The sequence below is a fragment of the Patiria miniata genome, unplaced genomic scaffold (assembly GCF_015706575.1).
Source record: "Patiria miniata isolate m_02_andy unplaced genomic scaffold, ASM1570657v1 HiC_scaffold_7, whole genome shotgun sequence".
In the NCBI taxonomy this organism is placed as follows: domain Eukaryota; kingdom Metazoa; phylum Echinodermata; class Asteroidea; order Valvatida; family Asterinidae; genus Patiria; species Patiria miniata.
The window spans coordinates 25,264,556-25,277,862 of record NW_024037074.1 but is presented as its reverse complement, the minus strand read 5'-3'; the positions used below and the strand labels follow the sequence as shown (position 1 = coordinate 25,277,862).

Sequence of the window (13,307 nt, the reverse complement as noted above, 5' to 3'; positions counted from 1 at the left end):
ACTTTCAAATGCGGCATAAATCGTTGACATATAAAACAAACTTCACATTATTATGTCACTCTAATAGGCAATCATATTTCTGCGGTCCTATGTGTCTGTGTATATTGGAAATGTATACTTTGAAATTAAATCAAATCAATTAGATTACAATGATTTGTGTGCTTTCAATTTCCACTTGCAATATTTTTAACAAGGATGATGGATCAACACAAACATTATTCGTTTGTTATAAACAACCGAAACTGCAGGCATTTAAAGGAAAAACATGAACCAACTCAGCTCTCACTCATTGATTCAATACCAACGAAAAGTAAAGTGGAAAAACTGTCATTTTTTCATGAACATTTTGCGTGGACAAGCCCGTACAGTGTGACGACTGAATGCGACATTGACGACAGTGGGTGTTCTGAAGACCGGGGTTTCTGATGGACACGAGCGAAGCAGCACGACGCGGAGTGTACCGCGCAGCGGGGCTTCACTTCCGTCAGTGATCACCCACTGCGATACGGTCAGATTCATCGGGGTACAGACGGCAAGGTACTGACTTTCGGTGCACAGTCTCCCTGAGTCATCGCTGAGCTACCAAGCACGCGGTGCGCAGCAGTGTCTTCTGTCGCTCATCCCAACGCAAACAAACCACCAATGGGCAGCCTTTGTTTCCCAAAAAGCCAGATCACGTGGTGGATTCATTAATACGGTTGGCCAATCAGCGCCTTCTCAGTTCTCACCGGTGGACGTTTCGAAGCCCTGTATGTGCGTTGTATCGTTGTCCTTCACTTGAATGAGGTCTAATCGCACGGGTACGTACTGTACGCTTACTGAACACTGGCAACAATACAACAGCTATAGAGACCACCCATCCGGAGCGCACATAAAACAGTCCACAAGGTTGACAGCGATATTTGGTGCCGGCTCCTACCTTCAACCCATAACACCGCGATCCCACCTCATTCGATTCAATCACTTCACTGCCGTATTCTCATAAAGTATGGAAGTTTGGCAGTTCATTTCCAAGTCGAAGTAAGGCCGGTTATGATCTGATTTTTTTTTACGGGACACAGTGCTGATTTACTCCGATCTTCACCTTCTTTTTCTCGGTAGTGGTATACAGGAGCCACTAATTATCGCTGTCATTTTTTCCACATCAGGCACAAGTTATTACAGGCTTTTTCTTTTTTTCTCTCGTCAAATACAGAACTGACACTGTTGCAGGTGTAATGCTGAACTCATTTTGTACAGAGAGTGTGTGTTTTGTACTGAGAGCAGTCGTCTACTGTCGTCTTTCAACTAGTGGTATGACTTTGTAAACTCGGATATAATACTGCAAAGTGTCAAGCAACTTTAGTACTGGACTGGACTTTGCCACCACAGAACTGTTACTAAGCACTTCAGGAGGGAGCCTACACCCTTCCCGGAAAATAGGTGCAGCTTCATTTTGGGGGAGAGGACCCAGGCTTCTTGAATGATCATGTCGGCAATCACCCTGTCCGTCTACCCGGCCGATCAACCCCCGGAGAAGCGGCGGGTCTCGTGTTGTGTAGGGTGCGGGGGACAGATTCAGGACCAGTATATACTCCGGGTTGCCCCCGACTTGGAATGGCACGCCGCTTGCCTCAAGTGTGGCGATTGCGATGCTTATCTGGACGAGACTTGTACGTGTTTTGTACGGGACGGGAAACCTTACTGCAAGCGGGACTACCTCAGGTAAGACTATATGAGTTCACTGGGTGTGCTTACCTCATTTCCCCACAAAACACCTCTCGACAATTGGCGTAAGGACCAAAACCGCATCATTTTCAAGTTAATGCTATTACACGAACTTTTCGTACTTCATTTTCTGTACAACTGCTCAGCGAGTAGGGCTTCAGATTTCAGCTAGCAAACTTGTCTAAGGCTGCTTATATTAAACTCACTAACTCTAAAAAAAAAAAATCTCCTTATAAAAGTTGTCGAAGCACCAATTTAAATAATGCGATTAACTTGTATCGTCTTTTTGTCAAAGTTAAATAAAGTAAACGTTATACATGCACATCCTCTTTTTTTATTTATAACTTACCAGTTGTCGTAAGTGTCAGATTTCGTCTAATGAGAAAGTTTTCACACTGGCTTTTCTTTTGCGTTGAGCATCGGGCCTTAGGAGAAATGATTGATGAAGAAGTTCCTCTCCATACGTGCGTGAACAAAATAGAGTGATTTTTTTTTGGAAAAGACAATTTTTGGTTCATATTAACGTAAGTTCTTCGAAAAACATTCCGTAACAATTTATATTGGCTCATCCGTTGTATTCTTGAATGCTCAGACTCAAAGCCACACACAGCCCACTAAAGTAAAGAGATACAAGTACTTGGTGCATTCGCAAAATCCCGCATTGAACCAGTGCTACAGAGATTCACTGCTTACAATAATCTTTGACTGCATTTGTCTGACGTTGTCTCTCGTTTATAGGAGGCCAAATTGTAGAACTTGGTGTTGCGCCGGTTTCCATAATTTTGGGGGATGCATTCTGTTAAAAAAAGTGAACCCACTCTGAATCTGTCATAGCTACAAAATATTTAAGACATCATAGTTGTTTAGACACTTGCTCTTTTGCGTACTTTTAGATTCTTCTGGATTTCTTTTGGTGTCACTGCTGGTTCACCAAACCTGAAAAAAAATATGAGGCACGTTATAATGGGAGCAGAGGTGGATCTTTGGCGTTGCTTATTACTTGTTGTGGTTTGTTACGCATGCTCAATTGACTTGATTATAAATATTTTGAAAGCCAGCTAATAAACACTGTACACGCAACAATGCCTCGTGATCTTCCAGACGCTAACTTCAGCTCACTGGGCAGACCAAGCTATTCGCTTTTCATCAGCCGCCTCAACGTGTTTTACGCTTGCAAAACCCTTCTTCTTCTTCTTCTTCTTCTTTTTTTTAAGATGGTCCCTAATCCCAAGTGACTCCCTTGTTCTCAATTGTCTTCTAATTTTGTGTGTCTCTATTCAGCCGTTGGGCCAATTGACAATTTGTTGGCCATGCAATTAACTGGTCTGTGTTTTGCAAATAAAGCTTGGCGCTTGTGTACCATACATACGGCTCTGACTGCGGGCGTTTGTGAAAACGGTGGGGATGATTATGGAGCTTTTCTCAAGCAGAGGAAATATCTGCACTCTAAGATGCATTAACTAAAGAAGTAACGTTTTGTGGGTGAAGACGTCATATCCGTGAACAAATTTTGTTCTTTTACTATAGAAGCCAAATTAAATTACTTTCATTTGTATTGTCCACAAGGCACTGCTGTCTGATTGTGCTAAAAGGAAACCCAGTTCCTCGTGCAGTAGGAGTTCTCTGGAGGAAATTGTCAGGGTTTGATAGAAAGTTGTTCTATGTAGAATTTCAGGAGCAAAGCTAATTTAGGTCTCAATCGGTCTACCACTGCGCTTTTATTCCCCTAGTATAGGTATATAATTTGTCAGTAATCATAAATGTGTTTATTATCCTTTCTTGCCAAATGTGCGGGTGGAAAACATTTCCTCGCCTCCTATTCCGATGACTAATTTATTTATCTCAATTAAGAAATGAATTACAAAATATCCGAAGGCTTTTTTTTTTAAATGATACGTTACCGATTATAATTTTGCCATTCAGAAACATCTAAGGGAATTGTTGGTGTGGTGACGATTTAAAGTCTAATTTTTCTCTGCCATCGTCCAACGTGGACGTTAGGGTTAGACATATTGTTATTTTCAAGCAAATTCGCATGACATGACACGCTTAGCAGAATCAACTTGAGGCATTGAGTACCGTAACTTTAGTGGAAGAAGTACTCATGCATGTTAAGAGTTGAACTTTAAAGGTATATGAAGTGTTCTATTAACACTTTGAATACGGATATATTGCCGGCATACAGGACGGCTGATGTACATGTAGTTCCGTTTTTTGTTGGGAGTCTTGCACACCAAGTCAATTAGAATCCCGTGTTCTGAATAGGTCTCCCAAACCACAGTTCGCCTACACCACGGGCGAACTGAGGAATTTGCAATAAAACTTTAATTGTGCAACCGGCATACATGGATATCGTCACAATAGCCGACCAGTGTGTCCCCTTCAAAAGATTTTATTGCGATTTTATGAGGAAGTACCAATTTAAGAATCTGGAAACCCAAAGCCATTCTCTTTCATTAAAACAAGTTCACTTTGGTAGTTGTTTATAATGCACAGACCGCAGGGAAATGTACAGCTGCTTTATTTGTGCTAAATTTTAAGGTTTTTGTAATGCAGCTTCGACCTATGTTTGTTTGCAAAACAAAAATCAGGACTGACACTTGCTTTTTTTGTTAAATCTGAAGAGAATTGATTTTTTGGTTAGTTCGGAGTGTTAATTATTCAATCTTGCCGTATAGGAACATTACATGTTGAATTGGACCTCGTTATAAAATATCTCTTTTTAATAACTCAACTTGCCTTTTACATTACTGACGGTGTGTGAATGTGATATGCTTGTGCACAAGTTACGTACCATGTCTCGAGTGTAGTTTAGTTCCATAACCAGACAGTCACCGTGGTACTAGAGTAGGGCCCGATCGCAAAAGGAATCAACAGTTCGTGGTCGTGTATGGGTACAGCCCATGTACATGTACATGTACATATATTGTACATGTACATGTGCATGTATAGATACAGGCTCACACACCCGTATCTTGTACGGGAATACCACCAGGTCTGTGTTTGGTCCAACAATGACTTTCATTAACAATGGGCTTGAATTAGGGAATTGGCTCGGTACAAGAAGTTCGTGCTAAACGTGGTCGTGCTTGCTTGCCTCTATTGTATTTTCTCTCTTTGCCCTGACTAGCCGCAAACACTCATCATTTTTGTGGGCCTTCTATATCCTTGAACTGTTTGAAAAAAAGTATCACCTTTCGTATTGAAGCAACGCTGCTGCATCAAACAGTACAGACTCATCTTGCGCTGAATTCACCTTCAACACAACCGTGAATTTTATTATTTTTTTTTACAGCGGAAAATGTAAAAATGCCATAAAACTGCTCATGATTTCAGAAAAGTGATTTTGTTTTGATACTGCCTTCATTTTGGGACAGTGGATACTCTGCCGTAAATGTGTCACATCCAAGAAAAATAATTATCTGTACTGTGGTTTTCTAAACAGAATTTTGAAAATGTCAACATTACTCTTTTCCGATTTCTCTTTGCCAATTGCACTGACGAATTCAATATATTTCCGGCAATTTGTCATGAATGAAGACACACTATGTGAGATGTATTTGTGTCTCGTTCATAAATATTTAGACATTTTTATTAGAGGGGTTCCGTCACATTTACTCGTTGATTAAATTGTGTGCTGGGTACTGTGTCTTTGAAGTGCGGTGTTGACTGATCGATATGTTGAGCTGCCAACTAAGGAAAACATCGTCAAACTAACAAATTCCATTCAGCCGAGATGTCAGCAATGATAAGTCTCGTAAAGTCTACCAACGCCTGTGAAATCAGCTTGTTTAAACCTGCAGTACTGATTTTCTTTTGTTTTTGATCAAAAGGCGAGCTTTCACTGGTATATTCGATGTCGTAAATGATGAACAATGTTGATCCCATAGCGTGCATTGGTTTCATGTAAATTGTCACAGAAGTAAGGCGGGGCTATCACTTATAATGACCCATTCAAAATTCAAAACTGCAAATTCATTTTGTTGCGTTTTGTTCTCGTAGGCCATGTTTGTCTAAATTTCTAAAACCGAAAAATTAGGTTTTCTATAACCTGTGGTATTTAGGTCCAGAAAAAAAGCGAAGTGGTTAGATGTCCATCCCGTGATGCTAGATGGAACACTCAACTAATAAATTAATGGGGACAATATTGTAAAAGCCGCATAATCGAGATCCGTTTTTTTCTGTACTGAATTTTGATATGAAAATTGCACAAAGTGCGATTTAAGTATGTATTTTACGTTATTTTTTGACGATTACTGTTAAGAGAATTCGGGCTGACTTACCCTCATACTAAACTTAAGGTGCGCTCATACTGAAGGCCTGGCCACGCGCTGCGCTCAAGTAAAGGCCAGGCCCAAACGAAGCATGTAGATGGAAGAAACAAGGACATTATTCCATCGCCCGAGCATGTTAATCACATCTGTCGAAGCGTAGCAGTTTGGTGGATGAAATGGGGGGTACGGCTGTAATACGTGAAAAAAAGACTTACTGAGCCACTTCGCGCCTGGGACGTGACGAGTTATCCCTACGATTAATTAGCAATCCATCCAACGCTCGCAATCCCCCACGATATTCTATTACATGAGCGAGCCCTCTTCAGCATGCTTCGAATTATGAACGATGCGTTGAAATTGGGACATGCTTCGATGTATGTTATAGGGGCAAGACATCGACATTGCGTCTTTAAACTTTGTCAGTTTTGTATTTGTTTACGGCACCAACACTGAGAGCTCGAAGTTTCACGCCCAATTCCTATGAATTGAAAAGTTATACATGAAAAGTTATACGGAATCGTCGAGGATTTGGTGTTTTACATTGCCCTCTTAAATTTCATATCTTTGTCCTCTTTACTCTGTTTTTCAAGAACACAAAATATGTCACAAAGTTAAGAAAACACTCTTTTAAAGAACCAAGTGTCAAACAGTGTTAAAAACACGTGTAGTTTTGATTTGTTTGGAGGCCTTTATCCGATATTCTTTGTGTTTTCAAGGCGATGAAATCCATTTTGCAATACATGTATCAGTGAATAAGATTGTGGCAGCCACCTACGCATTATGTAAAGGCATGGAATCGTTGCCAAGCATTTTTGTCCACTATATATTATATTTTGTACACCATGAAAAGGGGTCCTTAGTATGCACCGCGGGGTTAACTCTCTGACTCCGCATACAGGCTGTGAAATTGAATCTATTTGGATTTGTCGAGATGTGAACTTTCATTCCACTTTCACTTGCTCTAAAATAGGACTTCATTTTTGGAAAGACAGACCGTGCCTTGTTAAGAAGAGGTGATCGCCCTGCATAACTTGGTTGTTTAGTTTGGGAGGAGTAAAGGCTTAATTTCATACAATTTAACTACAGTACATGCAATTTTCCAAAGCATGGATTGATTTTAACATTATAATCATTGTCTTATAAAAGAACATCCATTAACATGCTTGGTTTACATTCTTGTGATTTCCAGGATGTAAAACAGAAGTTTAAAGCGTGTGATCTTTACATGTAATCAGCCATTTTGTTTATAATATTAATACACAGGTTGTTCGGAACCAAATGTGCCAAGTGCGGCCAGGGCTTCGACAAGAACGACTTTGTCATGCGGGCGAGGAACAAAATCTATCACATCGAGTGCTTTCGTTGCGTGGCCTGCAGCCGCCAGCTGATCCCTGGGGATGAGTTTGCGCTACGGGAAGACGGTCTGTTCTGCAAGGCTGACCACGAGATGCTGGAACGGAGCGGGTGCGGTGGGGCAGCGGACGGTACGGTGGTGGTAGGCAGCAACGTCCCACCAAACAACAACAACAATGGCAACCACCGAAACTACATGAACGGTAAGTTAGCGAGGGCTATAGTCACAGCTCATCATTCTCGTTACAGTTGGATCCGAGGGGCAAATACAATCGCTGTGTTTATTTGATATGATTGGAAAACTCTGAGTCTTTGTCTTATGTGTTGTCCATACTCAGTCCCATGTTGTCGTCATTGTGTAAAATAATGATAGGTCCGGTGTGTAATTATATAAGTATGTGCCTTTAGAAAAAGCGTTCGGAAATCACCCATTTCATTAAGTTGTACATGTCATTTTGCCATTGCAATTGGTTTGTAATTTTGCCCCGGATCTGATATACGAATGGTTAGTTGATGACAAAAAGGTATACGGCTGATGTGCAATAAATCATGCCATTAATTTATTACTTGGGAATAATAAGTGTAATTAAATAACACAAACGATGGGTATATTATCACCGTATTAGCTAAAACCTTTTTATCATTATTCCTACAGTTTGTTTTTTGAAACAGAATGCTCGCCATGAGCTCTACAATTTTTCATGAAAGAAGAAGCTAACATTCTAGCGTTGTTTAGAACAATGCTAGAACGCTATAGGGTGAATTCGATAGACTGTTGTTGATAGGCCTATACATGTAAAGTTCAAAATCGTTTCGCCTATTTTCGTCACATCGTGAAAAAAATGTCAGTTTTGAATTACCTAGGTAAACATTGTAGTGTTGATCTCTTACTGAAAGACGTGCTTTCATTAATATTTCATGAATATGTCATTAAGTGTAGAATCGTGGAAGATTGTAGCCATGGTAGAACGTTGCGGGCGCTTTTGAATAGCCATGTCTCATAAAAAAAAAATACATGTAATATTTTGCATGATACTTAGAATTATGCGATTATCTGCTAACCAATTTTCAATCGTAGCAAGGACGAGGTTTCGAAGAAACAAATCGATACCAATTTAGAAGCTATAACCTTGTATTGGCAATCGGCAGAAAATCAACAACGACTACGCTAGTGCTCTACTGATAACGCAGAGGGCAAAATGAAATTCTGTCAGAATTCAGGATATTTCGGTTCGATTAAATTGATTGTTGCAGAAATAACGGGGTTAAAATCACAAAACCCGAACTGTACATTGTTATCACAATCCTTCTTGTCTACTTACTAAGTTTTATAATTTCCGAAATCGTACGTCTCTTATATCCAAACTGTGAGTTTATGCAATTTGACCTGAATGATTATACATTTTTGTAAGTATAATTTTGTGTAGGATAAATGTTGGCAGTTAATTTCTTTGTCTTGCGCATGGTTATGATATTTGGCTTGTTTTCTTAGAGCATCTGTTCAACTGTGATTGTTATCAATCAGTCAGTTGGATTTCTCAGGAGTACATTACCCATTGGTGTGTATCTGTTAGTCCTATACAGATGTATGCAGTAGTGATTGTTCATGTGATCAAGCCGCAGGCCAGCCGCATGCGTGCCGTGGCCCTTGCTCGCTCCACGCTTGCATCTCGCTTCGTTATCAAGCCCTTTGTCCGCACCAATAATCAGACCAATCAAAAATATCACTATTATTCCAACATCAAACATACACGGGTACGGTCATCTACAATTTCCAATTCCGCATACGAGAGGTTTCCTCTCTTCTTTTCTTCTGCTGCGTTTTTATCGATGGAACGGCTGCCCTTTCGTAGCCACCTGAGGCCTGTGTAGCCTGTAGCGTGACCCACTCAATAGAAGTTGGAGCTGGCGGTGAGATTGCCAACCGTGTACCGGGGCGCCATGGCCAATATGTCGCGTAATCAGTACCATACCGCACGCTCGCAACCTCCCTCTCCCCAAACTCTAGCACACACAATATCCCAAGACTAATTTAGTCGTCCCCAGTGTTGTTGTTAAGATGAGATTTGTGTGTGAGTTCGCGGGCTTGGCCTTCCCTCGGTAGGACGGTAGGACCCAATCACGTCGGTAGGGCCAACATATGGGGGGATGGGATGTATAATCATACGGTATAATGAAGCCCCTAGTCAGCCCGAGTCCCAAGAGACATAGACGGCCAATTATAATTCAACGATGTCGCTTTAATCATATTATACCGATACCGCTTGATGATAACTCACATATCATATATATATGTGTGTCTGAATTTCCAGTCATGCACTTGTGCTAATTTGAACAAAAATACATGGAGAGACATATCACAGTGCCTTGTCTGCGCATCGCTCAGTGGCATTAACATGCCGACGTTAATCAATTCGGACTATGTCTTATGTTCTGTCCATAATGTCGGTGTGTTATTAGTTGAAGTGAAACGATATTTTGTGATCTTTATAATCTGAGGCTATTCAACCAAAGCTGCGATGTAAATTTAACACCGGTGATGTCTATAGGACCAGTACCATAGCGCCATTAATCTTTTTTTCTCCAGAATGTGATAAGAACAAGGACGATTTTCTGTTGTTGTGTTTAACCTAATGTAAACTTGTATCAGTTAACTTTGAAAGGACCGGGTGGCAAATCAGGACACCATCTGCGATCTCCCCTTTCCTTTCGAGAGAAAACAAGGGGGGGGGGTAATAACAAAGGACAGAGCAAAACAAAGGTTGCGCGTGCATGATGGATCTGGTTGCGACCTCAGCGCGCTATTTGTGCGTTTATCATCTGTTGTGCTGTCCTCTTGTGCAGCACGACTGTCGCGTAGGTAGTAGACTAGGCTTATAAGCCTACATACCTTCCCGGCCGAATGATAATGCCAATAGAATTCTTGTACTTTTTGTATCGAATGGTCAGAGGAAAAGTTTACATGGCTCTTGAGTGTATAGACATGGAACCACTTCATGACTCCACGAGCAGACTACACCAGCGATGGAGAGAAACATGTACTTGTGGGAGACTTGGCCCAACCCAGATTGTGATGCTCTGAGGACTCCCTCTCACATGTTTACTTGCTCAGTCTGGCTCGGGACGTTGGTCTAGGCGTCCCTTTAATCACGACGAGTGGTCTAGACACCAGCCTCTTCTATTGCTTGTCCAGTTTGGCAGGTTGTTTTTCCCACGGCTCTCATCGTGTATATGGTGTAGACAGCGCAGTGGAGATGCCGCGTGGTGAACGAGGAATAGTCGTGGATTGCGTTGTGTGGCATCAACCATCTATCGCGTCATTGTCATACCTGGGATGATCGATACAGAGAACGTATATAATGAGAAGAGAACAACCAAATATGCTATGCCTTTAACTGTTCCAAACATTCAAAACTGTTCCTGACATGTAAGATTTGCTTATGAAACGATGATTATATTGTTAATGTAAAGTGCACTGCATTCTTTTCGACCTGTATTATTCTGCTAAGACATATGTAGATCATGAACCGTTCACCGTCCTGAATGATCACCTCTATTCTCATCATAATGCCCCCGAGAAGAGGCTTGCGCCCGACCCCGATCGGGATATTCCCTCTCATCATTATTCCCCGATCAGGGGTCGCGAGATACCTCATCATCGAAAGGTTGTTATTGTAGTATCATCCTTCAATTAACTGACACTGAGGGCCTAATTGGTGATCATGAGCAGTGGGGCGGTGGACTTTATTCCCAATCAGGCCGTTCTCAATTGGTTCTTGACGCGCATGGACTCGCCGGCGTGTCTGGGTTCGTGTGTCACGACATGGAATAACCTCGTGCTCAAAACATGAAGGCTCTGATCAGTCTTGTGCATCTGAAATTGAATATGAATGTCCTTAAAATTGAGACAAATGGGTCTTGTTAATATTAAATGCCCTTTAAGTTAACCCCGATTTTGAAGGTCATGATTCCACCTTTGTATTTATGTGGAGCTTATCATTTTGTAATGATGTTGATCTCCATTTGAAACCTACAAATCACATGTTTTATCTCTGCCATTTTTTGTCCAACAGACAGTCACTGGTTGTGAAAAGGAAGATATTATAGAAAATGCCTGTCGCCACGGCAAAAGACACTTGACGTAAGACCCTCTCCGATAATTATGGCACAACTCGCCGTAAGAATTGAGTCAGACATAATTCAAACAGCTTATTAGAGATACCTAGTACCTCGTCATCTGTTCACACACCGCGATTAACTCTGTCCTCTCCGTGTGTTTCATCAAAAATTCACAGGAGACGCTTGTTTGTGTTCCCGCTTCCAATTTCCTTTGAAATATTGAACAATCTTGAAACCCTAAGGCCGATGTAGTCAGATTCATAATTCATTGTGCATCGGGAGGAGTCTGATGGGTGATCATCTCGCCTTTATCCCAAGAGTCCTCTCCTCGGTGGCCGTCACGCATCGCTGGCCTGCTCGCGTCGCCGCGACTGAGCCAACATTTTCCCCCTGATTGGCTTCGTCGAACGCATGGTAGAACAAGTCCCTACGGACTGAGAAGGTGGGGGATAAGGGAGGGAAAAAAAGACTTCCTCTTTGTACAAGGGAAGAGATGTCGCAGTGATGAAACAAAACATATAGACGTCACTCAGGCAAATCAAATAGTCGCCAAAGGTGATACTTCATGTCCTACCGCCCATTGTATTAAGACGAAAATCAATTCGAATTTAATATTGAATGCGCCTGGCTTCAGATTAACGGATAGTTCATGTCAGTGGATGGCGAGATCGTTTCTGTGATGATCAATTATTGAGGCAAGCAATACCATGTAGATTTCATGTGACTTGTGAGTTGTGACATTAGAGCGACCACTGTTGTTTAGATGTTAGGTTTTAGGTATTGTGTAAGAGTGAGGGTAAGTTCGTAAAGGTCAAGCCACTCCATGATGTCTCTTTATTTCAGTCCACTATTAAAAAAACGCAGAGGTCCATGAGTTCACGTGCAAACTTGGCCTACCGCGAAGCGCCTTATATTATGTTAAAACTTTTTAAACCTTATTTGTCCTCTTGACGATATGAGATTAATTCAAATTAGATTATTCTGCAATTAAATGGGTCTTATAAATCCAACGTCTGGATTGATGTTCTTCCGTCTTGTTGCAGACGATGACCTTCTTATACCATCTCCAACGGGGCGACAGAGCCACTCGGAACCGATGCCAAACCGGACCGTGCGCTCCCATTCACAAAAGCAAGAGAAGCCTACCCGCGTGCGAACCGTGCTCAACGAGAAACAACTGCACACCTTACGGACTTGCTACGCGGCCAATCCGCGACCTGACGCACTCATGAAGGAACAGTTGGTAGAGATGACGTCACTTAGCCCACGGGTCATCCGGGTGTGGTTCCAGAACAAGCGATGTAAGGACAAGAAGCGAAGCGTACTCATGAAGCAGATGGCTGAGCAGAACGCCAATAAGGTAAGACATGCAGCACAAGTTGAAGGTCTGTAGGTATTGGAATACTGTCCCTTTGTCTATGAACCTACTTCCCTATCATCTCGACTAAGATGTCATGACGGTCATTCCTATCATCTCTGCAAAGTCTGCATGTACACCGTGCTTGCATCTTTAACCGTAACTAAATAAGAAAGGCTTGTGTCATTTTGATGTTGTTGCTGTTGTTTGAAAAAAAGTTTCAAAACTCGTCCCCGTTCCGTGGATCGCGAATATACATGCATATGCCTATACCTCATGTGTGTTGTAGACTAGATATGACAAATAAATAATTACCCCGAGCACATCAGAGAGAGAGAGCAAACCACACCCACAAAACAAGTCTTGAGACTTTTTTACATGTTGGGTTGTTGCAGCAAGTTATCCTGCTCAGAAACTGTTTAAAGTAATTACTGATTTGATGTTCTTTTAGTCAACGTGTATTGCCAACGATATTTCTCATTGCCAACTATGTCTCA

At 41.6% G+C, this 13,307-nt stretch overlaps 1 protein-coding gene across 2 annotated transcripts in view; it reads left to right on the top strand.

Annotated features, from left to right (window-relative positions):
• Positions 1–751: 751 nt before the first annotated feature.
• Positions 752–13,307, top strand: part of LOC119745412 (insulin gene enhancer protein ISL-1-like) — a 36,982-nt gene continuing 24,426 nt past the window's right edge. Inside the window, exons 1-4 of one of the 2 annotated variants that reach the window (XM_038221736.1) lie at positions 752–1,020; positions 1,196–1,704; positions 7,245–7,537; positions 12,497–12,813. In XM_038221736.1, the coding sequence (XP_038077664.1) occupies positions 1,463–1,704; positions 7,245–7,537; positions 12,497–12,813 (852 nt within the window). In that variant the 5' untranslated portion in view covers positions 752–1,020; positions 1,196–1,462. The remainder of the gene's footprint in view (positions 1,021–1,195; positions 1,705–7,244; positions 7,538–12,496; positions 12,814–13,307) is intronic. The other variant, XM_038221737.1, reaches the window with a different exon arrangement.